General features: G+C 34.3%; 1 protein-coding gene across 3 annotated transcripts in view; it reads left to right on the top strand.

Annotated features, from left to right (window-relative positions):
- The window catches only part of Brinp3 (BMP/retinoic acid inducible neural specific 3), a 358,134-nt gene extending 331,885 nt beyond the window's left edge, over positions 1–26,249 (top strand). For all 3 annotated transcript variants that reach the window (XM_005319679.4, XM_021722543.3, XM_021722542.3), the window contains exon 8: positions 24,872–26,249. In XM_005319679.4, coding sequence (XP_005319736.1) covers positions 24,872–25,988 — 1,117 coding nt within the window. In that variant the 3' untranslated portion in view covers positions 25,989–26,249. The remainder of the gene's footprint in view (positions 1–24,871) is intronic.
- The last annotated feature ends 555 nt before the right edge of the window (positions 26,250–26,804 follow it).

Raw genomic sequence — 26,804 nt, 5'->3', positions numbered from 1 at the left:
TGGGACTCTCAACTAGGAGAACTTATATCACAGAAGTACACATGCAAAACTTTATTCAATCAATCAAAGTAAACTGCAAGGAAATCTTGTCATGCTTCTTTGCCTGTTTCCTATCTGATTTCTTCCTCGTAGTATCTCTTAACAAATTAGTAAAATATTTATTGAAATACAGACACCTATACTCAGCATAAGTGAGTGAGCCTTATTGAAACAAATGACTAAAGAAAAAGAAAGATTTTTAAAAGATGTTTAATCTAATGCAATGTCTTCAAAATTTGGAAACTCTTGGGAAGTCATGATATGTAAAAATGTGAATGTTTTTATGTTAATTCTGATAACATAACACAGAAATTAATGTTAAGTGAATTTTTTTTGTTTGTTTAGGTACAAACCAGGAAATCAAAAAAAAATGATAGAGAACAATTACAATTTGATTCTGTTTTATCTAAAATACACTAAAGGATCGGACTTTAATTCTTATGATTACTATAGAAACATAGCTTTTCTCATGGGCAAGCAAACCCAGAAGACCATGAAGTGACCCGATTAAAAAAACTTGAATTCATTAATATGTCTGAAATTTTAAAATATTAGCCTACTAAAGTTTATTGAAAGATTTTATAAGTGAATGAATAGTATAAGTTTTCTCTATTAAAATTTTTTCTATCTGAAGGATATGGAAAATGACAATCCCTAGGACAGGAAAATTACAATTCCCCAAAACTGTCTGACCCAGAGGAAGAGGGAGGAGGAAGGCCATCATTAATCCTCTCCAGTAAATCCTTTCCCAGTAACAATGGTCCCTGAGAGAAAGAAGCAAACTTTCATCCCTTCCTGGTTCAACCCCACCACAAGCAACTGTTCATCCTGAAGGGAGGAGGTGGGTACTAAAATGCTGGGCTCTGGACTTTTACCCTTTCCCATTGCCAATGAGTCCTGGAAGGAGAAAGGCAAATAGTAAAGCTCTGGGAAACAGTGGATCCCCAGGAAAGAGATAAGCAGTAAACACCAAGTTCTGAGTTTTTCCCAATGAAAATGAATTCTGGGCTCTTTACAACTTCTTTCCCGACTTTGACTTTCCAAATCAGTCTCCAATAATTAAACTACCCTCATTGTAAACTATACAACTCAGACTCCTTCTGTAATGGGCAGCCATTTTCCTACCCAGAAAATGAAGCCCCCCAGTGCCAGATTGATTGACTCCACTGCAGAATAAAGGAAACCCAGTTGATCCATTTGAGGTCTGCTTCCATCCCAGTTTTTATTTGTGTTTCCATAATGAGGCCGAAACGGTGTTGGTCATTTTTGCTTACACTATTTTCTCCTCCTCTTACCACTTTCATGTATCTAAGGATCTTTGCAAATTGATTGCTGTGTTAAATTACCTGAGGAAAATATCATTATCTTTTATTTGCGCCTTTAAGAAGGAGCTGGTTTTATGGGAAGGAAGTATTAAGTAGTGCATGATAGTATCATGTTGCCTGTTCAAATCCCAGCTTAGTCACTTCAGTGCTCATGTTCAGTTATTTCATTGTGTGTGTGGGTGTGGGTGGGTGTGGGTGTGTTGTTTTCCTTTAGATGCCAACTCAATAGTCACAGGTCCATCATTAAAGCTAGCATAACCTTGATTTTGTTCAACACGATGTACTAAAATTAAGCTACTTTCCTAATTTCCCTTGAAATTAGAATGGCTATGTGACACAATGCTGCCACAGACTCAAGTCTATGTAGGGGACTCTGAGATTGCTTCTGTTTACTGAAGGAAAGTCCGCAGCTTTGGCTAACTCTGTCTTCCTCTGCTTATCCTGAGAATGGACAGTGGGTCTCAAGCAGCAGGGCCTATTTTGTGATTTTGAGATGACAAGAAATGTAAAGTAAGGAAAGTAAAATATGGGGAGCTGGCTCTGAAATTGAGTGATCATGGGCAATCATGGGTAGTAATTTCTTTCTATAGAATTCCTGTTATTTGAAAAAACAATTGAGAAATCTGCCGTGCCTGGAGGTGGAAGAGATATCCTAGGGTGGAACAACTTGAATGGATTTGCATACTAAATCTAAAACAAGTTTGGGTGGGAAATAGCTCAAGAAATATATATATATATTTAGCAACTACAAAATGAATGCTAAGTTCCAAAATCTTGGAAATTTTGTAGAATAAAAATACATAAAGTCTGATGATCTGAAATAGGAAAATTGAACCAATTGGCTTAATAGGCAAGTAATTGTATTTCACCAAACAAGGTGAAACAATTAACTGAGTGCAACAAAAGTATTACAAACTTGGAGTAGAATATGGAGTCTTCTAGCATTATTAGACACAACTGGAAACTTTTCAGAGTTTGCTGAAATTAAAGCCTGGAGGCATATAAAGGTCTTTTATCTTTTCTTTTTCTTTTAAGATTCAGTTAGCAATACACTCATAATGCCATTGATTTTGAAACAATGCCAAATTGTTGTTGAGAGTATGATTTTTGGCTTATAAACAATAATGGGACATTCTCTGAAATGACATTGAAATCATTGGCTGTTTCTATGTATTAGTATATGGTGAATTCTTTGTTTGATGTGATAAACCAAGTAGCACATCCTATATATTTTACACTGTCTAATCCTTGCACTGAAATGTTTATAGGAATCTACCTACAGATATGAGAAGAATCCAAGTATCTCTTTAATTGTTTCCGAAGAGTGTTTGGATTTTTTATAAGAAATATTTTACTTCTTGTTTTTAGTTTCCCCACATATATGTCAGCCCTGCATATAATCTAAAGTACAACCTCTTCCTGTTCCTCTAAATTGGAAAAAGACCTGTCACCATATATCAATGCTGTAAGTTGTTTTGGTGAGAATTACAGGGAAACACTATATTTCTCAGGAAAAAGAAAAAAACAGGGATTAAATCAAACATACAACTCTCAGTTCAGTAGTCAAAGCACAGTGTTTTATGTCAAAAAACAAAGAAAAAAACCCCACAATATTCTTTCTTCATAAAAGTATTATCAAAGGGTATAAGCTTTCTGTTAAAAGATGAACAAGTTGTGAAAACCTAATGTATAATGTGGGTGGTATTAGACAATTTGTGAAAATTATTGCACAATGACAATTATATTGAATATCATGTGTTTTTTATTGAAGGTATATAAACTTTGTCAATTTGATATTGTAAAATTTAAAAAACATGAACATCAGTTGAACATCAGTTGAGTCTTCCTTCTTCTCCAACTCCTCCTTATCCTCCCTCATCCCAGCCTTCTCCTCATAATCCTCCTTTTTCTGTTTAATCATCTTTGTATGCTTATGTAAAGTGCCTTAGATTTTACTATCTTCATATGCAGTGTTTATAAATTGAGGTTGTGCATTCTGTGCCCATAAATGCAAAGTTATGAAACAATCAGTCAATCTCACCACCTCAAAGTCAATCCCTTTAAAATACCTGTGGAAAGGAAAGAAAATGAAATCTGTCATGGAATTATGTTATTTCATTAAATCAACCACATATTTTACTTTTTATTGAGAGACATTTAATAACATTTTATGCATTAACTCATTTCCTGACTGCTAGAATTCCAGGAAAATAGAGTTGAGTGAAAATTTGTGGGATTTAAGTAAGTAGAACTACTTTCTCATTTACTAATGAGAAAATGGAAATAACAGTAGCAGATTACTCAAATCCTACACACACACACACACACACATACACACAAAGGGTGAAAAGGTGCAGATCTCTACTATGTAATGGCACAATAATGGATGGATGGATGGATGGAGGTGAAATCTGAAAGGGTCCTGTCCAGGCCTTTATATGACGATTTAAAAGCTGTAATATTTGAGGCTATATCGCTAATCTCCCCCACAAAGTAGCTCATTTATAGCACAAACTAGGTTTTACTAGAATACTTAAAAATTTATTTCTAGCTTAAAAACTTAATGTTCTACCTAAAAACTAAAATTCTGCCAGAAAATACTGACATAATACCCTTAAAATTCAGTACTTATCAATTAGGTTGTACCGACTATTAAAAGTCTGTTTATAAGAGCTTGGTAATACCATTCAAAAGAGAACAACCATTTTCTATTCAAATATTTTAGAAATAAGTTTGCCCAGTGTGTGTGGACACACACACACACACACACACACACACACACACACACACACACACTTATATTCGACTTTTCTGAATACATCAGCATTCCGCTTACACCAAAGTAGGATCACAACACTCCTTAGCTCAATCTTCTAATCATCTCCTATGACACAGTAGTGCAGATCCTTGGAGTGACTTCTAAAGGTGCTGCATAACCCCTCCTGCTACATTCAGTTCACCTGATTTCCTTCCCTCTCATTCTGAACCAGCTTCTCCTCCCTTTTTTGGATCAAGACATTTTAGCTGTTGTCTCTGACATTCAGCTAAATACCTATTCATGGAACTCCCTTGCTCAGAAATCATAGAGTGTCTTCCTTCACCACGTCCATATCTTCAAACTGGCTTTTTCTTAGTGAGGTTTTCCATGGATGGCCTATTTAGCATTGCTGCCTGCTCCAGCCCTTGCTCCCTCCTTTCTGTTTTTAAATGTCTCTCTTCACTAGAATGTTATCTTTAATGATGGCAGGAATTTCTGTCTCGATTGTTCATGGTTGTGGTCCATAGCATGCGCTTGATAAATTGTGTTGAAGAATGCACAAATTTATTTAGAAAATTTGTGAAATAGGCCTATGTGTCAGACACATATAAGTAGAGTCTATTCAGTTTGCTCCTATTCAACTTACAGAAGATGCTGAGATATAGAAGAAACAGTTCTTAGCAAATAGCAACAACTTCACTTAAAAATTATGACCCATTCCTCGTCCTACTTTCCATCCCTAGATTCTACATGTGGACTACCAAATATCCACTCCATTCCACTTTCTCTTTTTAACCACTATGCCATTTAGAATGAAAGGTTTATTCAGGAGGAAATTTTAGAATAAAGCAAATGTGATGAGTTAAGAGTGGATACTTGAAGATATTTCTCACCTTAAAATTTCAAGATCACATTCTTTTTTTTAGAGAGAGAGAATTTTTAAATATTTATTATTTTAGTTTTCGGTGGATACAACATCTTTGTATGTAGTGCTGAGGATCGAACCCGGGCCGCACGCATGCCAGGCAAGCACGCTACCGCTTGAGCCACATCCCCAGCCCCATCAAGATCACATTCTTAGTACATAATCTTCCTTTCCCCTGGAAATTAAACAATATTACTCCCTTTTAGTACTGCCAAAGTCTCTTGTTCTACTATCATTATCTGAGTTTATTATTTTCCACAAGCATCATAAAAAAGAACATAGAAAAGAACCATCTCTGCTTTTTACACGCTATTAATGAAAGATGATGAGAGATGAAGAGTGAAAAATTATATCAAGAAGCAGTTAGGAACGTCCCACCTCTATGCTCAGTGCCCTTGGGACAGAGATGCAGAAAAGCTCTCAGATGGTATTCTCCTGGGACTTTTAAGAGGAGCTCCTAAGTGGTCAGGTTACGAGAACTGTGGGGAAGCGAAGGTGACAGATATTTCTTAGTGTAGTTTTAGTGTATGTTTGGTTAAGAATAATTTGCTTCCTGGTCTTGTTAATATATATAGAATGTGTTAGATGAAATTGAATTTCTGACTATGCCATGTATCTATCTTTTTGGATTTCTTAGACATTAACAGGATAGCAAGATTTGAAGTATGTATGCTTCCCTGGGAATCACCTGAGAAAGCAAGCAAATGTGCTGGCTCACAATTTGTCAGCCATTGGGGAAGCTTTACTATGCATGGTAGTGTTGTTAATCCATTCATTCTATTTCTATTTTTAATCCATGCCATTAAGGATAGTTACCTTCACCATTTCTTGTGTAGTGTAAAATCAGAGGACAAATGAAGTTGATCTCAAAAGCTGAGTATAGGGCTGTTTATACTTGGTAATTTTTATCTAAATGATCTTATGCAACAATAGATTTTGGCAGCCTTAAATTCCTCCTCAGAATAAATGTCATGTAGCTCTGGAAAAATACTAATTGAAAGTATTTGCCATTCACAAATGTAGTTAAAAGCTACCATTAATAACTGAAAATTGATTGAAGTAGACAGCATCTGCTTTAAGAACCAAAGGCTCTGACAAAAAAAAAATGTGTTATTCTGGCAAGAGGGAATACACACGTTTCAGATATGCTATGGCATGTCACACACACAAGAAAATGAGCTTTCAAAGTGGTATGTCAACATTAATTTTCATAGTTTTGTAATATCTCTAATCATAACCAATAGGGTTAGACAAAAACACCTGCTGTCCTTTCTGCAATTTGTTTGGAAAATTAGATTTAAAGTAGCATGACTACTATGTAACTTGATATCCACCCTGGGGTAAAGTGTCCTCAAGTGTCCTTGCAATGTCAGCGGTTGGTATAAACATAACATTCTGAAGGGACTAAATACAGTTTCAAAAGAACACATTTGCATTACTTCTCTTAATAGATGTTCTGATTCAAAACTCAAGTGAGATAAATGAATTTTTACTTATGAAGGAGTTACCTGAAGAGAAATCGAAGGATGAGTTGAAGCTACAAAATATTCAGCTATTTGCATATGAAATACTTTTGATTACATCATGTTCTCTTTTGCTTAATGAATTTGAATGTTGCACGTTTCCTGAAATTTCTGTACAAAAATTTTTTTTAATGACTGTAAGAAAGTAGGTCTTTGGTCATAGGAATACTATAATCTTAACAGTAATTCTCAAATTTAAAAAAGACTATTATGTGTTTAAATTTTACAGTTGGTAAAAAGGGAGCAATTGCCAATACTTTTTGTACTTAAACTACTACTTTATGCAAAATATAGTTGACCTTCCAGTATAATGCCTTTGCGGTGTATTAAAAAATGCCTATTTTTTTAAAAAAATAATCTAGTTGTTCCATGTTACAGTTTTCTCATTGTTATTACCAAAGAAATAATTTAACACGCATCTTGTTAAAGATTTAACAGTTGCAGTATGAATTCTTCAACACTTGGGTTTAATAAATTTGTATAGGAATCTTGTGTCAGGGTAATTGAAAATATGTATATAACAACACAATGTTTCAATACATGCAATTGAGCAAGTATTAAGTTCCTCCTCTAGAAATAATTGTTGAAAATTTTAAAAGACATGAGCTAATCTTCAAGAGACCACATTCAATCTTTTTTAATTAACAACTTTTCCTGTGAAATTTTCAAACACACTTAAAGAGTTTTCACCAGATGCCCCAGGTGTTAATTAGCTAGAATCAACCACTACCCTCATTCTTAAACATGTTTAATCTACCCTTTCCACTTTTTTAGAGGGAAGGATGTTTTGGAACAAAATTCTTTTTTGTAGTTGTTTGTGTAAAATTCTGTGTGTATTTCAGAAATTAAGATGCTAAAAGAACATTACTGTTTAGTCAGCTTTTTCGCTGATCTGACTAATGGACCCAATCAGAATAATTTTAAGGGAGGAAAAGTTTAATTTGAGAGCTCACTGTTTCAGAGGTCTCAGTTCATTCCTCAGGGCTCCAGATGAGGCAGGACATCATGGCAGAAAGTGTGGCAGAGGGAACCAGCTCACAGGATGATCAGATACAGATATATACCCCATAGCTATGCCCCGGATGAATCCCTTCCTCCAGCCTCACCTCAGCTGCCTCCAATTACTACTCATTTAATCCCATCAGAGATCAATCCACTGATTGGGTTAAGGCAATGACCCAATCATTTCTCCTCTCAAACTTCTTACATTGTCTCACACGTGAGCTTTTGGGTATACCTCATATCCAAACCATAACTATTACCTTATGCAATCACAGTAACTATTATCCCACAATATAATTAACCATATCTTATTAACCCAGGCAATATTAACTGTTCCCTGGTAGTCTAAAAATTCCTTTTAATTCTTAAAGTCCAGTATCCAAAGAGATTTCTTAATGTCCAGTATCCAAAGAGATTCATTTCACTAGTAGTTATATCCCATAAGAATTTTCAGTCCATCTCTTTTTCTTCTGATGCCATTGGATATTTTGAAGAAATGACATTGGTTTTGTAAAATATCCCACTCTTTGGATTTGAAAGATATATTACCCATGGTGCAATTTAATTTGCCCCTATATTGCTAATTAATAACCAGTAAAGTAGATATTGGCTTTAAGGTTTTGATGAGAGACAAGCACATTGTTTTTCTCTATTTATTTATTTTTATTTATTTATTTTTATGTGGTGCTGAGGATCGAACCTAGGGCCTCACATGAAACACACTGTATTTAATGAGGGCAAAGGGTACAAAGAAAGTAATTTGGAATCTTTACTATTTACATTTAATATTCTGTCCACAAATTGTGCACACACACTTACACAAACAAGATAAACAAGTCTGATTTTAAATCAAGCACTATGGTTGTTTTACAAAATTTTATAAAGAAACAATTTATGGGGCTATGGTTATAGCTCAGTGGTGGAGTGCTTGCCTAGCATGTGTGACGCACTGGATTTGATCCTCAGCACCAAATAAGAACATATAAATAAAATAAATATATAAAAATATAATAACATTAAAAATTTGGTCATGTTCAGCATGTATTATTAGCTTGTAGTTAAATAATGAGCTTGAGTCTAATTGGTTGGACAGCACATGAAGAAGTACTACATAATATGTCTATAAGAAACTTTAAATTTTAGAAGTTAGAGAGTAGGAGATGCTCTAACAAAAGAGACTACTTAAGGACTGTCAGTGAGAGATGAGTTGATGGGGAAAACACTAAGAGCATATTGTCCAAGAAGCCAAATGAAGGGAATATTTCAAGAAGAAAGTAAGCAGCTCTGCCAAAATGTTAGTTTTGTTGAGGTCAATTATTGCTGAGATGTTGGTAACACTGAAGTTCAGCCAAGACATTTTTATAATAAACTAGGGAGGAAAGCAAGCCTGTGGGAATATATAATACTTTTGATGAATTTTTCTAGGAAAAGTGAAAAGAAAAATTAAATGATACCTGGAAGATGACTTTCAATTAAAGAAGGGTACCTTTAAGGATGCTCCCATGTAACAGACTATAATGCAGAGAGAGATTCTAAGATGGTTAGGGAAAGGGAATTGTAACAGCAGTAAAATCCTGAGAAGGCATTGGAAGATGGAACAGATATTTCTTAGTGTAGTTTTAGTGTATGTTTGGTTAAGAATAATTTGCTTCCTGGTCTTGTTAATATATATAGAATGTGTTAGATGAAATTGAATTTCTGACTATGCCATGTATCTATCTTTTTGGATTTCTTAGACATTAACAGGATAGCAAGATTTGAAGTATGTATGCTTCCCTGGGAATCACCTGAGAAAGCAAGCAAATGTGCTGGCTCACAATTTGTCAGCCATTGGGGAAGCTTTACTATGCATGGTAGTGTTGTTAATCCATTCATTCTATTTCTATTTTTAATCCATGCCATTAAGGATAGTTACCTTCACCATTTCTTGTGTAGTGTAAAATCAGAGGACAAATGAAGTTGATCTCAAAAGCTGAGTATAGGGCTGTTTATACTTGGTAATTTTTATCTAAATGATCTTATGCAACAATAGATTTTGGCAGCCTTAAATTCCTCCTCAGAATAAATGTCATGTAGCTCTGGAAAAATACTAATTGAAAGTATTTGCCATTCACAAATGTAGTTAAAAGCTACCATTAATAACTGAAAATTGATTGAAGTAGACAGCATCTGCTTTAAGAACCAAAGGCTCTGACAAAAAAAAAATGTGTTATTCTGGCAAGAGGGAATACACACGTTTCAGATATGCTATGGCATGTCACACACACAAGAAAATGAGCTTTCAAAGTGGTATGTCAACATTAATTTTCATAGTTTTGTAATATCTCTAATCATAACCAATAGGGTTAGACAAAAACACCTGCTGTCCTTTCTGCAATTTGTTTGGAAAATTAGATTTAAAGTAGCATGACTACTATGTAACTTGATATCCACCCTGGGGTAAAGTGTCCTCAAGTGTCCTTGCAATGTCAGCGGTTGGTATAAACATAACATTCTGAAGGGACTAAATACAGTTTCAAAAGAACACATTTGCATTACTTCTCTTAATAGATGTTCTGATTCAAAACTCAAGTGAGATAAATGAATTTTTACTTATGAAGGAGTTACCTGAAGAGAAATCGAAGGATGAGTTGAAGCTACAAAATATTCAGCTATTTGCATATGAAATACTTTTGATTACATCATGTTCTCTTTTGCTTAATGAATTTGAATGTTGCACGTTTCCTGAAATTTCTGTACAAAAATTTTTTTTAATGACTGTAAGAAAGTAGGTCTTTGGTCATAGGAATACTATAATCTTAACAGTAATTCTCAAATTTAAAAAAGACTATTATGTGTTTAAATTTTACAGTTGGTAAAAAGGGAGCAATTGCCAATACTTTTTGTACTTAAACTACTACTTTATGCAAAATATAGTTGACCTTCCAGTATAATGCCTTTGCGGTGTATTAAAAAATGCCTATTTTTTTAAAAAAATAATCTAGTTGTTCCATGTTACAGTTTTCTCATTGTTATTACCAAAGAAATAATTTAACACGCATCTTGTTAAAGATTTAACAGTTGCAGTATGAATTCTTCAACACTTGGGTTTAATAAATTTGTATAGGAATCTTGTGTCAGGGTAATTGAAAATATGTATATAACAACACAATGTTTCAATACATGCAATTGAGCAAGTATTAAGTTCCTCCTCTAGAAATAATTGTTGAAAATTTTAAAAGACATGAGCTAATCTTCAAGAGACCACATTCAATCTTTTTTAATTAACAACTTTTCCTGTGAAATTTTCAAACACACTTAAAGAGTTTTCACCAGATGCCCCAGGTGTTAATTAGCTAGAATCAACCACTACCCTCATTCTTAAACATGTTTAATCTACCCTTTCCACTTTTTTAGAGGGAAGGATGTTTTGGAACAAAATTCTTTTTTGTAGTTGTTTGTGTAAAATTCTGTGTGTATTTCAGAAATTAAGATGCTAAAAGAACATTACTGTTTAGTCAGCTTTTTCGCTGATCTGACTAATGGACCCAATCAGAATAATTTTAAGGGAGGAAAAGTTTAATTTGAGAGCTCACTGTTTCAGAGGTCTCAGTTCATTCCTCAGGGCTCCAGATGAGGCAGGACATCATGGCAGAAAGTGTGGCAGAGGGAACCAGCTCACAGGATGATCAGATACAGATATATACCCCATAGCTATGCCCCGGATGAATCCCTTCCTCCAGCCTCACCTCAGCTGCCTCCAATTACTACTCATTTAATCCCATCAGAGATCAATCCACTGATTGGGTTAAGGCAATGACCCAATCATTTCTCCTCTCAAACTTCTTACATTGTCTCACACGTGAGCTTTTGGGTATACCTCATATCCAAACCATAACTATTACCTTATGCAATCACAGTAACTATTATCCCACAATATAATTAACCATATCTTATTAACCCAGGCAATATTAACTGTTCCCTGGTAGTCTAAAAATTCCTTTTAATTCTTAAAGTCCAGTATCCAAAGAGATTTCTTAATGTCCAGTATCCAAAGAGATTCATTTCACTAGTAGTTATATCCCATAAGAATTTTCAGTCCATCTCTTTTTCTTCTGATGCCATTGGATATTTTGAAGAAATGACATTGGTTTTGTAAAATATCCCACTCTTTGGATTTGAAAGATATATTACCCATGGTGCAATTTAATTTGCCCCTATATTGCTAATTAATAACCAGTAAAGTAGATATTGGCTTTAAGGTTTTGATGAGAGACAAGCACATTGTTTTTCTCTATTTATTTATTTTTATTTATTTATTTTTATGTGGTGCTGAGGATCGAACCTAGGGCCTCACATGAAACACACTGTATTTAATGAGGGCAAAGGGTACAAAGAAAGTAATTTGGAATCTTTACTATTTACATTTAATATTCTGTCCACAAATTGTGCACACACACTTACACAAACAAGATAAACAAGTCTGATTTTAAATCAAGCACTATGGTTGTTTTACAAAATTTTATAAAGAAACAATTTATGGGGCTATGGTTATAGCTCAGTGGTGGAGTGCTTGCCTAGCATGTGTGACGCACTGGATTTGATCCTCAGCACCAAATAAGAACATATAAATAAAATAAATATATAAAAATATAATAACATTAAAAATTTGGTCATGTTCAGCATGTATTATTAGCTTGTAGTTAAATAATGAGCTTGAGTCTAATTGGTTGGACAGCACATGAAGAAGTACTACATAATATGTCTATAAGAAACTTTAAATTTTAGAAGTTAGAGAGTAGGAGATGCTCTAACAAAAGAGACTACTTAAGGACTGTCAGTGAGAGATGAGTTGATGGGGAAAACACTAAGAGCATATTGTCCAAGAAGCCAAATGAAGGGAATATTTCAAGAAGAAAGTAAGCAGCTCTGCCAAAATGTTAGTTTTGTTGAGGTCAATTATTGCTGAGATGTTGGTAACACTGAAGTTCAGCCAAGACATTTTTATAATAAACTAGGGAGGAAAGCAAGCCTGTGGGAATATATAATACTTTTGATGAATTTTTCTAGGAAAAGTGAAAAGAAAAATTAAATGATACCTGGAAGATGACTTTCAATTAAAGAAGGGTACCTTTAAGGATGCTCCCATGTAACAGACTATAATGCAGAGAGAGATTCTAAGATGGTTAGGGAAAGGGAATTGTAACAGCAGTAAAATCCTGAGAAGGCATTGGAAGATGGAAATCAATGCAAGGTTGATATGAAGAGATCAGGAATTTGTTAAGTTAGACTATGCATATAGTTTAGGAAGAGAAAGTTTGGTAGTTTTACTGGTAAAGGAAAAAAGAAATTTACTTCTAATTGTCCTTTTTGCTTGGTTAAATCAGAAGTAAATTTAACTCAGTTGGAAGTGATGAAGTGTGGCTGTATGAGAATTAATTATGTGTAAAATACTCATTCTGTAGATTGGGAGACCAAAATGAATGGAGAACAAGAGAACTAACAAGTAAACTAACACTGAAACATCTCTTGAGGTTTGTGAGTCCAATCAACATGGGATCGTGTTTTCTTACATTCATTTTTAGCTGTTTCATGTTTGGCCATGGAGTTGGCCAAGATTTGGGTTTAATTAGGGTTATACTTTTCTCAAATTAAAACAGGAAGTTGAAAATATATGTGAAAGTACTATGATTATGAGTCATGAAATCTAACATGGATGAGTGTTAAATAAAAGTACAAGTGGCAGTTATTAAGGATGATTTTGGGACAGTCAGTGGACAGACACCAGGGTGTTAGATACAATTTCTGACTGGATATGGAGTTAGACCACATAATAGCATGAATAATTATGAATAAAAAGACAAAGGGAATGATCCTTAATGTGTATTATTACTTTTGAATATATGAATGTATTCCTTTGTTTGTGTGTGAGTCAGCTTTTCATCACTGGTTTCAAAATACCTGATCAGAACAAATTAGAGAAGTAAAAGTTTAATTTGACTCACAGTTTCAGAGGTTTAGTCCATGGTGGGATGAACTCACTGATTGCTCTGAGCCCAAGATAAGGCAGAACATCATGTGCAAGGGTCTGGTGGAGCAGTGCTTCTCCATTTGTGGCAGCCAGGTAGCAGAGAGAAGGAAAGGGGCCACACGGAAGATGAACCCTTCCAGGTATATTCCCAGTGACCCACAGTTAACACCCAGTTAGTTCATCCAAATTACAATGGACTTATTAGCTTTCAGTTCTCATAACCCAATCATTTTACTTCTACACCCTATTCCAAATGTTAAACTGAGATTAAATTCCAGTGCTTTAAGTACGTCCCAAAACTCTTCCCATTTATCTATGGAAGTACATCTTTTTTTGTCATTCCCCAGAATCTATATTAGGATTGGTTTATAATCCCTCCCACTGACAATAATTCACACAGCATGTAGAAAATTTGTAATACTGAGTAACCTGATTCCTATCTACCAGTTCACTGGGGAAAATGTAATAATCATGCACTTACGTCATCACTTCCACTCATTTCCCCCCACTGGGAAACATGTGCAATGACTAATATTTATAGATACTAGGAAAACAAATATGATCACATCAGAGTTTTAGAATTTGGCAAGAGAAATATTAAAACAAATAATTAAAGCATTAGGTTTTATTTTAATGGGTACAAATTGCAAGTTGAGCACAGAGGAAATGCTTAATCCTCCTTAGGTAATTCAGGAAATGCTTTGTAATGGCAACACTTTAAATACATTTAAAAATAGACAGCTGAAAGTGGAAATTGCATAAACTAGAAAGTAGTACAGAGGTATAAAAATTCTAAAGGGGTTTCACATTTATTGATGTTCTCAAGTTCAGAGAAAATACAGTTGTGATTTTTTGGTTGTTGTTGTATAGAGGTGGACATTTTTAATTTTTCATCTAAAAAATTTAAAAAATTTTTTTAAAATTTTGGCCTAAGTCAACAATGGCCCGTTTAAGCAATTCCTATTATATTCAAATAAAAATATTTCTTCTCAGTATTTTCAGAGCTTTTTTCTCAACACTCAGCATTCCATCCTGAATGCTGTACATGAACGAGCTTATATATTCTTGCAGTTCTCAATTACAGGCTTTTTACCATTTCTCAGGTATGTGCTGCCTAGCATTTCCTGAGGTTTGCCTGGGCTGGTCATCTTCCTGCACTCTTAATAAATGCTGCTGACTTCCACAGGAAATGGTATTTATAATTTTTTGTCTTGATCAGGATCAAGTGGTTACCCTCATGCTCTAGTTAGCTTTTGCTTTGCTATGACCAAAAGAACTGAAAAGAACAACTTAGAGGAGGAAACATTTATTTGCCTCATAGTTTCAGAGGTTCATTCCATGATTGGCTGGTTGCATGGCTCTGGGCCCAACAGGGGGCAGAACATCAGGGTGGAAGGTTGTGGCAGAGGGAATCAGCTCAGATACGGTAATCAGGAGGTGGAGATAAAACTCTGCTCACTAGTGACAAATTATAAATCCCAAAGGTCTGTCCCCAGTGACCCAACTACTTCTCCTTACTCCTTTCTTCTTACTTGTATTGGTTAGAAAAAAGGAACAAAATTGGACAGCACATATTGAGTTCTCTACCATAAATATCTGTATTCTTTAACATTGTGACTACAACAGGGTTATGAGCAATATAGAAGAAGTAAAGAGGGGTAAAATAATTTACTTGAGACCCACTGAATTTGAGATACATATGGAATATTCTGTGCATCAGTAGTCTGTAATGTAATTTGGGGATCTCAAGAAGGAGACCTGAGCTGGAGATATATTGGCAGACTTCCCATTGTCCATGGGAAGGAATGGAAATGAGAAGCTAGATGAGGTCAGATAGAGACAAGATTATAAAATGAAATCTTAATGAAAGAATGAACACTTGAGACTGTGTTTAGAGTCACAAGAGAAGTCCAGGATTTTCTATGTTAGTCTATTCCAGGATCATTAGAGCTGGGTAATGACATCATTCAAAATGCTAGCACCTCATTCTATGCATAATTTTAGGAGAGTATGGAATTCTAATTTCTCTGAAAACAAATATAAGATCTATTCAAATTTGACTAAAATAGATGATAGTACAATGCTATTCATGGACTATCCTGCAATTAAAAGAGCAGGAAAAAAAACATTTGTACACTGTTTTTAGACATTACCCCTAAACATTTCTCTTCTACTTGGGGGTGGGGAGGGTTCCTAATATATATATTTAAAGTTGTATTAATTGAGTGGCTTGGAATGAAACAAATACTAAATTGTTATAAAACTTAAGATTTTTATTGCCAGAATATTATTATATATTTGTGTAACACATTTTAATAAATGCAAGAATACTATCAATGAATCACAACAGATTTTTCTTAAACTTTGGCGCAAACCATCCCCAAACACTCACTCTCATCATTTTATCATTCCTGAGCCCCTTCCTTCCTCTGTGTTTCACCCATGTATCCCAGCATATGATAGTCACTCTCTTTGCTACTTGACTTTTGTTTAAACTGGCCATATCTCTTCAGAAGACTCATGAACCGTTTTGTACTAGTATACCTGTTCAAATCTGTGTTCCACAGCATAGAAAGGTAGAAGTCAGCCCTGTGACAAATTACAGCTTCTCCTTTAATTACCAGCTACTGTATAGGGTTTTCCTTTTATTCAAAGCCAGTGATATTATCCCAGTTTCCCCACCTCTCCTTTTAATAAGAAAACAGCTACAAAAATAAGACTGTAGTCTGTTATTGTACAAGGTCCATTCCCACTCTCTCCACAGACTGGAAGAATTAAACCAAATCAGAGCTCAGTTGTGCTTTGTCTCAGGCAGCTCAGATAAATCCTTCAATTACATTATTTAAAAATTTTCTTCACCTAATATAAAAGTAAGTGCTAACTATTCATTGTGTAAAGTCATCTGGAAGTATTTTCTGGTGGATAGTTAAACCACTTTTATTCGATTATAGAAATTCTTCTCTTTCTTATCCCTCAAATACATATAAACACAAAAACTTATACTTTTTGCCTTACTTTTTTGAATTGTCAGCTTGTCATACATTATATATGTGGTTCTGTTTCTAGGTTTTGCATTCAATTTTGTGGTTTGAGGATGTTTTGTTTTATTTTTAATTTGCTTTTGGTTTTATCCACATGTTGATATATCAAGGCTATATACCTAATAGGGCACATATCTATCCTTTCATTTTTTTAAATGTTATTTATTTCTTTTTAATGAATTTTTACTTTTATTTTTCATTTACTATTCCATTTAATATTCAATTTACTATATTCCTTAGAAAGTTTAGAATCAGACTTTTAGATTTTGAAAAATAAATATATACTGAAATGAACAATTCTTGATTGTGACAATTGATACACCCACATACTATGACCATAATCAAGATAGGATCATTTCATTACCCCAGGAGTTTGCTCATGACCAATTACAACGTTCATACCCACAGGCAATATTCTTTCCACCATAAGTTTACATTTGGCATCTTCATCAGCTTCATAAAAACAGTTTTATACAGTTCATACCCTTTTGTATCTTGTTCTTGTTTTTGATATTCATCTATATTTTTATTTGTGTCAGTAATTCATTCTTTAAATGCAGAACAATCTGTGAAGGATGAAATAAAATAACTTCTTCATGAGTAATATTGAAAGAAACCTAGATTTTATTGTTTATATTTTCAAATTTAGATCCATAATGCACAGCTCCTTATGGAGGTTGAAAAGACTGTAACAAAGAGCCTTATCAGTTACATAAATAGACACTGCTATTAACTGGTTTACATATTTTATGATTGTAAACTTGTGAAGTAAACATACATCGTTTTCCTCACAGGCTGTATAATGTGAGATGAGATGTTTTGATATTATATATTATTTAACATTATTTGCATTTGTGTCAATATTTCTCATTTACACTGACTGTTTAACAGCCTGAAATTACACATCAGAATACTTTTTAAACTTTTTTATCTTAATATTTAAAGTGATGTAGTGGAAAATACTCCAATATGATGATATTTGGAAGAGAACTAAAGGTGAACTCTAATAGAAGATATTTGGGGAACATTTTATGTGCTTACAGTAAAATAATTGGTTTATGTTTATGTGCCTTTCATATCTGATACTGAACGTCCATCTGTTTAGTTCATACTTTGTAAGGAGAAGAAAGACATATCTAATTGGTTTGTCTTGACCTATATTTTTAAATACATCGTTAGAAGTAAGATTTTTCTATGAACACCATTCTACCAAATGAATTAACAAATTATTTGGAATGTGTGTGTTTACAATGATAAGAAGTTGTGATTCTGGATAATACATACCAGGAATATATTTTATGTTCTGGAACTTACTAGCTCTTTGATCTGGGGCAATTTATTTTGTAATTATTTTCTGACTTATGACATTATCTATAAATTGGGGTAATAGGCACCCTTATATCAAGGAGTAGTGAGAGAATGTGAGGATATAATGAAATAATGCTTGTAATATTACTGCGCATTTGAAAAAGCTCAATTAAAACGTGTACAACTGTGTGTGTGTGTGTGTGTGTGTGTGTGTTTATGTGTGCACTTCCCTGGGAGACTCACAGTCCAGGGTACTTTGAAAGAGAATTTTTTTTCTCTCATGGGTGTAAAATTATTTACAAGAGTGGAACTGTGCTGTGTCAAGAGTATCAACATGAGGCCCAGATAACGTTGCCAAGACTGAGATGGCCAGAGAAGCAGAGTCAGAGAAGGGAGAGTGACAGAGTATTACTTGGTTTTATCTGTTGGTGACTGAGCTAATAATCAGCTTATGATTGTTTAAATGGCTATGGTTGCTTAATCCCCCAAATTTATATTTAGTTTAAAGTATTAGGGTCTGAGAAGAACAAATCTATGAAAGCTAAAATGAAATGGCCAACTCAAAAGAATAATCCTTTACTTCAAAAAGATACTGAATTTATATTGTTTAGGTTTAAAAATTTGGAAGCACAGATTTGGAAAGCAATAAAGGATTAGAAGGTTGGAATAAGGGGCCTTTGAAATACGATTATTAGTGCTCAGAGAGGATTTAACTGTGAGATGAAGTAATTGTTTTGTATCAACATATGTTCTAATACTTTGGTGCAAACAGCATCTAGAATATACATTCTGAATTTGAAAAGTATTGTTTTTGCAGATACAGGAGTCCTTCAAAACTATCACAAAGAGGCCACACTTGTACTTTTAAATAGTCTCAATCAGGTTATCAAAATGGTGTCTATTTTGATAAAGGTGAAATGCAGGGACATGATGTAATATCATGTATACACACATGAGTTCTTGAAGAGAAAATGAAATGCTTCATCCTCTGGGAAGAAAAATCAGTTATAAAAAAGAAACTGTCTACAATGACAGTTCTTTAAGAGATGACAGGAGCAATAACAATGATAATAATAAGAATAAAAATTTACATTTATTTCCCATTTATTCTGTGCATAGGCACTGTTTAAAGTGCTTTACTTGCAATTGTGCCTTAATTTTTAAAACAGCCTTGTGAAATATTTTATTCCCACTTTTCAGATGAGATAAATGAAAGAATATTTAAAGTTGACACTTTGGCTCCTGAGAAAATTGTTGACAGCATATATACCCTATTATGGTTCAAAAATCTAACCATTATATCACAAATAGAAGTTATTTTATTTTAAATGTTGTCATGCTATGAAAATAAATGTATATTTTCCCTGAGGTCATTTCTTAAGTGCTTTTCTTCTCTATCTAGTGGAACAACACTTTCAACACTTTTAAAAAATAATATTTTAAAAAGTTTTTTAAATAATATTTTTTAAATTTTTAAAAAAACAATATTTACATTGGCTTCTTTGAGTTTGTCTTTAGTGCTTAAGAGAGATGTCACTGAATCACTAAAACTTATGAGGCTCAGTGGTTTTCACATTTTAAACTGGGTTTCACATTTTTAAACTCCTTTGAGAACTTTTTAAATAAAATGAATACAGAGTGTCTGGCCCACAGAGTGATGTGCACTAGATGATAAAATGCTACTGGAAAGTATCAGAAATTATTTTTTTAAGCCAGGCTTTAGTGTTTGCTTTATTTTTCTTGTGTGTATACATACCAAAAGTTTTCAGTGTAAAGTTTGCAAATTTTATTGTACATAGTGGCTACAGACTCCAATGCATGTAAATTAAAAGTAGAACACTGCTGTTCCCTTCTCTACAGAAATTTCAACTTTACTTTCTCTGAACGAGTTGTTCCATTTTAATGTCTACATGGAATTGAAGGATAGCCAACTGGCAGTTTTGGGTTGTTACATACATAGGAACCTTGTAATATCTGTGCGTACATAGCTTTTATCTAGAGCTGTGCAGTTTAACAAGACATTCCTGGTCCTAGAAATTCTTCAAATATATCTAGGGTAGTGCACAGAAATCTGATTCAGTACTCACACCTGATATATTAAACTAAAAGTATAAGACTATATCATGATATTCTTAATAACTGAAAAATTTTAAGACAAGCATTTCATGCATATTGTTTCATAAGAAACAGCAACCAACTGTGAGATTCATAGATTTATGTTCTATGACTTGAATTTGGGTGTCCTGCGATGGTCTATGTGTTAGAAGATTGGTCCCTAGGCTATTGAAAGATGGTGTGGACCTTTAAGTGATAAGGTCTACTGGGGGGTCCTTTCATCATTAGGGCTGTTTCCCTTGAAAAGGATTACAATATTTTCTCATGGACTCTCTTAGTTCTCTCAAGAGTTTTTATACAAGGAACAAGCCTGTACTCACCCAGATCTCTCTGCTTCCTGATTTGAGACATAATACTTTTGCAATGGGGTCCTTACCCAAGCCTGCACTATGCTGCTTAGACTTTGAGTCTCCAAACTTTTCAGCTAAATAAACCTCTTTACTTCATAGAGTTAGGCTGTGCCAGGTGTTTTCCTATAACATCAAATAGTGGATAATACAATATGTTACATCTTTGCATACTACCATCATATCAAGTGAACTCACAGATAAACACATCAAGCCCTTTTGTATGTGTGTGTGTGTGCGCGCGCGCGTGCATATGTGTGTATCCCCCCCACCCAGTGTTATGCAGAATCAAAATTTGAACCTACATTTGTCTGAACTCCAAAAGATTTGCTGAAGGTTAAAGAGACTTAAGTACTTGTCCAGTTCAGAGGATATGGTATTGGCTTTGGGAATAAGGCATGCAGACTTCCAGTCTAATACTTTTTTGATGCTTACAAAATATGTATCGCATAGAGAAGAGTAGATCTTATAACACATAGAGACTATTATAAGTTAAACAGAGACACTGGGACTACCCACTCCTCTAATTTCTCAAAATAGTATGCAACATGATTCCTTGATGATTTAAATGCTATTGACATTTTAGCTAATGATTTTTTCCAAATTAATTTTAGATTAACTCAGGAAAGTGTTTTCCTTCTTTGTAATTATAGCCCCTAAAATGCTTTCAAGAAATTATTTACAAAATGCAAACTCTCTTCCTAATAGGTAAGGGATTTCTTTAACCTTTCATTGGTCCGTAGCATGTATCATATCAATTGCTTTTCTTTAAGTCTTGAATTATTCTGATTTTTTCTTCTGTTATTCCATAATGCATATTTCGTTAACCATAATGTTTTTCGCCCTCCCATAAACTTACTCCCTCTTTTTCTCCCTTTTCCCTTCCCTTACTCCTTCCTTTATTCTATGAAGTGCTGTTAAGTAAATGTCTAGAACAATGCCACATGTTCAATAAAAAGCAAACAAACAAAAATACCTGCCTGTCCTCATTTACTTTACAGTTTATCATTCAGAACTGCATTCTCAATTCTTAGCCCTAGTAGATCTTCAACAATCTGTCTGAATCAAGGTGAGACACCCGACACACATGCACAAACCACACACGTACAAATGAGCACATGCACATACCATACACATGTACTTATGGGCATGACATCCACAAGATATGCATGCATGGGTCACACATGCGCATGCAGATCATGCACAGACACATACATATCACACACATGATATATGTATATGCCAATAAAATGCAATGTTATTTATTTGTTTTAATATTAAAAAGTTAATGGAAATTGAAAAAATACAACCTAACTGAAAATTTTGAAGACTTTTCTCTCCAAAAACCTTTAAAGTTACAAAATAAAATAAGAATAGCTAAATTTGACTTTGTAGAGGAAAAAAATTAACTATGTGAACTTTGGGTAAGTGAAAAATCCATTATACAATCTTGACACTTGCTTATCAATATTTTTGACTACTGTTTGCACTAAGATTTTACCAAGAATGAAGAAAAGACAGATTATTGAATTTTTTCTTGAACAATCTATTCCTACATTGTGAAATACAGTAAAATGGTCAAAAGATAGGTATTAAGGGGAAAAGGACAAGAAGCAGCAAGAAAATCTGCATGCCAACTTTTCCATTCTGGGTGCCAAGGTTTGACTATGTGCTGAGTAATCAGTATTCATAGATGATAGGCTGAAACCCAAGAAGCTGAATCATATTCCTGCACTAATGCATCTGTGGAAACGTAGAAAGGATTGAAAAAGACTAAAGGCTGGAAAAATCATTGCTTTTCTAAAATGTCCACACCATTCTTTCCACCGTGTCCTAGTTTTGTGAGTGCTGCCTTTAGCCTTAGGTCTATTTATTTCATTTTTTGTTTTGTCCTTATGATTTCAAAACATGATTAGAGCTTACAGTGAAAGATGAGTTGGCTCAGAGAATTTTATGCTTTGGTTTCAGGGAAGAAAATATAATTTTCAATCCAGATGGGATATATATTTTATATACTTTATATTAGACAGAAATACAACTAGAGATGAAGCAAAAAGAAGGAGAGTGGGAGGAAAACCAAAAGGAAGTTAGGAAGGAAAAAATGGGTAGGAAGGAAGGAGAAGAAATTGATTGAGAAAGAGAATGAAATGGAATAAACAAGCCAGTAAATATAGATTATAAATCAGTGATATGAATTTCTGTATTCTGAGTCTGAATACAGAAATCATTAATCAAGCTTCTTCATAAACTAAAAGCAGGAAGTTTCTCATACATATATTCTGGGGTGAAAAATAAGGAATCACAGTAAGAGTAGCAGAGATACTTATAAATACACATATGGCTCAAAAAGTACCAGAAAGTCTTTAATATTTGTTATTCTATAACCTTGCCCATACTCCTGGGAGAGGATTTTAGAGAACTTATTTTAAAAGTATGTAGAGAAACTTAGGAATTAATTGTTTTAGTCCACTTTTTCCTGCTAAAATAGAATACCCTAATCTGGTAAAATGTAATGAACAAAAATTTATTGACTAACAGTTCTGGAAGCAGAGGCCAGCATCTGGTGTGGTCATTGAATATCAGAAGTCAAAGAGACTGTGAGAGAGAGCTAAAGCTAAATAGGGGGATGAACTTGTCCCATTATAAGAAAATTACTCCAATAACAATGGCATTAATTCAGTCATGAGGATGGCAGTCCCATGACCCAAACACCTCCAGTTAGGTCCCAAGTTCCAATATTGCACACTGGGGATCATATTTCCAACATAACAATTTTGGGGAACATGTTCAAAATATAGAGTGAATCAAACTGATTTAGGAAGTCAGTCAGTGATTTTCAGTGTGAGAAATAAAGAAGAGGTTTTTTAATGTCCTGTTCTTTCCTTCTTGGACTACAAGATGAAATTGCATTCTTAGAAGTTAAGCAAAGATGAATTTTGTATATATTTCCTAGTGCAAATATCAAAGCATAGGTTGTATAACTCTGCTACCTGCAACTTGGAAGCCAGGACTTCCCTATTATATTAAATGATCTGTTTAAAGCTTAAATTTCATTTAAAATTATACTTATTGAACACGATTTTTTAATTCCATGCATATTATGCAATATTTAGTAAATATTAACAGCCTATTATCTGGCACTCTAGTGTGTGCTTGAAATGTAGCTACAAAGAAAACATAAGGGTTCTGGTAAATTGGGTATTATATTTAATGAGAGAAACAGTATAAAGAGGTAAGTACAGAAAAATATAAGATTGTAAGTGGAAAAAGACACTATGAAGTAAAATAAGTAGATGGTATGGAGAAAATAAAGGATAAATTATTTGAGAAAACAGGGAAGCACTTACATTAAAAAATGTGTTGGACATTTCAAGAGGATGATGGGCAGAGATCTAAATTTCATATAACATAAATACCTGTCTCGAATATCATTAATTGTTTTTAATGATTGAATAAATAGATTAAAACCTGTTTTAACAGCATTATATAGAAATTATTTAAACCAGTAGTGATATAATAAATTTTAAAGATCTGAGTGCATTATAACTATACTAACTACTATACTAAATAATAACACCAGAAATGCATAATACCAAAAATATAATCAATTTTTGCTTTTCTACTATGAAACAGACAGTGCATACAATTCTAAATACATTTATACAATTTGAATCTGACTTATCTGTCACAAATATTCAAAATGGAAGACATTACTATTTGCATTTCTCACATGAGAGAACTGTATTTAGTACAGTTCATGCAACTTTTCCCATAATCATTAAGCTAGTATGAAAAAGCAACATAGTAAAAACAAGGAATTATCTGATTACAAGGCCACCACTTTTCCTTCACTATTTTACTGAGATCTTCAATAAGCCAAAAGAGTTTGAATAATTCAGTAAAATAGGGAAAGTGAGATGTTAAATTGGCTTCCTGATTAGCCTGATAGGAAAAAAATGTTAATGACTAAAATCAAACACATTAAACTAACATGCTTTTCCCTTATTAGAAGAGCTTGTTGCTTTTAATGAGATATTTTCAACTATTTTCTTGAGCAGCCTGTAAGAGTAAAATCAAAGATGTTTTAATAATATTTTCCCTCTCAGGGCACTTGTTCTTTCAATGTTGGTAAAACTCTAGGATCTAAGTACGTTGATTGACAATTTAAAGTTGTTTATGTTTCTTCTCTTTTATTTTATATTCATGCTTCCTGCAACATTTGCTTTATGAAAATAAGAACGAATGAATGAAAAACGGTTATTTATATGCTCTAATGTTGCTATAGATATTTTATGATAACACTACTTTTATTTCCTGCTGTTGGTTATCATTTCAAAACAATGTTCAACCTATTGTACTTACAATCACCTTCCAAGTACACTGAGATGTGGTATAATCTCTTCAGAAGTCATGTCATGTTTAAAATGCACACACACACGTTTGTATTTATGTAGATTCCTTTTGTTTTGTATTTCTAGAACCTCAACCTACTGGCTTACTCGCATCCAGTCTTTTCTCTACTGCAATGAGAATGGCCTCCTGGGCAGCTTTTCAGAAGAGACGCACTCCTGCACATGTCCGAACGACCAGGTTGTCTGCACTTCATTCCTGCCCTGCACTGTGGGCGACGCCTCGGCCTGCCTGACCTGTGCACCTGACAACCGCACCCGCTGTGGCACCTGCAATACTGGTTACATGCTGAGCCAGGGGCTCTGCAAGCCTGAAGTCGCAGAGTCTACAGATCACTATATTGGCTTTGAGACTGACCTGCAAGACCTTGAGATGAAATACTTGTTGCAAAAGACAGACAGACGAATAGAAGTCCATGCCATTTTTATCAGCAATGACATGCGCCTCAACAGCTGGTTTGACCCCTCCTGGCGGAAACGGATGCTCCTCACCTTGAAGAGTAACAAATACAAGTCAAGCCTGGTGCACATGATCTTGGGTCTCTCTTTACAGATTTGCCTAACTAAAAACAGCACCTTGGAGCCAGTGTTGGCTGTTTACATCAATCCTTTTGGAGGCAGCCACTCAGAGAGCTGGTTTATGCCTGTGAATGAAAACAGCTTTCCAGACTGGGAGCGGACTAAGTTGGACCTCCCTCTGCAGTGTTATAACTGGACACTGACTCTGGGGAACAAATGGAAGACATTTTTTGAGACAGTACACATCTACCTGAGGAGTCGCATCAAGTCAAATGGCCCCAATGGCAATGAGAGCATTTACTACGAACCTTTGGAGTTTATTGATCCTTCCCGGAACCTGGGCTACATGAAAATCAACAACATCCAAGTGTTTGGCTACAGCATGCACTTCGACCCTGAAGCAATTCGGGACCTGATTTTGCAGCTGGACTACCCCTATACTCAGGGATCCCAGGACTCAGCACTTTTGCAACTACTAGAGATAAGAGACCGTGTAAATAAACTCTCCCCACCTGGTCAGCGTCGTCTAGATCTTTTCTCTTGCTTGCTTCGTCATAGACTCAAGCTGTCTACTAGTGAGGTGGTGAGGATCCAATCTGCTCTGCAGGCGTTTAATGCCAAATTGCCAAACACAATGGATTATGACACGACCAAATTATGTAGTTAACCATAAATGTCAAGCACAACCCAAAATCTTGAAGGAGTTTTTACAGTGCTTTTGTGGAACAGTTTATGTTTGGAAGAGTAAATTTAAATTGTCTTTTCAATATCTGTCTTATATCAGTCAATAACATTGGATGGCAATTTACACACATGAACTTGCTGACAATGAATATATTATACTGCAGTTTTGGTTTATGAATGAAATAAATACTGACCAGTCTAGAAGACATTCTACTTTTTACAATAAATTTCATTTGTAATTTTATATGTTCCGTGGCAATGCTTTTGTGCATTACATCCTCTAGAGGGAACATAAAAAGACACCAATAAAATTTTGTAGCTGAACAGTTATTAAAAAGAAGTGCTGTGGGATTCCTTTTTTCCATGAAATGAGTTCTATTTTGATATAGTTTGTTAGAACCTGGGGAGAATTCACCAAGATTTTTAATGGAAACATTTGAAGGTCCCTTGCAATTAACTTTATGGAAAACCCAATTCGGTAGAATGCTTAGTATTCAGTTGTTATTTTATGGGTCATAGCATAATGGCAGTGATATGTTTACTACCTGTGTTGAGAAACCAATCCTAGAGACACCATTATTATCAAAATAGTCAAATAAACTAATTCCCAAGCAAATATCAAACCATTTAGGCAAACATAGAGGAAAAGCAGTGTGATTCTAAGACACATCATGGAGAAAGTAAACCCTTAATTTCCTTAGCAACTTGCTTTATCGTTTTTTCTTTATATTCTGATAAACAATAATCAGCATACTCTGCACAATCATTTTCATTTCAAGTACTGAAAAGCTACTTTCCA

This window comes from Ictidomys tridecemlineatus, chromosome 10 (assembly GCF_052094955.1).
Source record: "Ictidomys tridecemlineatus isolate mIctTri1 chromosome 10, mIctTri1.hap1, whole genome shotgun sequence".
NCBI classification, from domain to species: domain Eukaryota; kingdom Metazoa; phylum Chordata; class Mammalia; order Rodentia; family Sciuridae; genus Ictidomys; species Ictidomys tridecemlineatus.
Note: the sequence above shows the minus strand (reverse complement) of the source record. Positions and strands in the feature narration are given on the sequence as shown.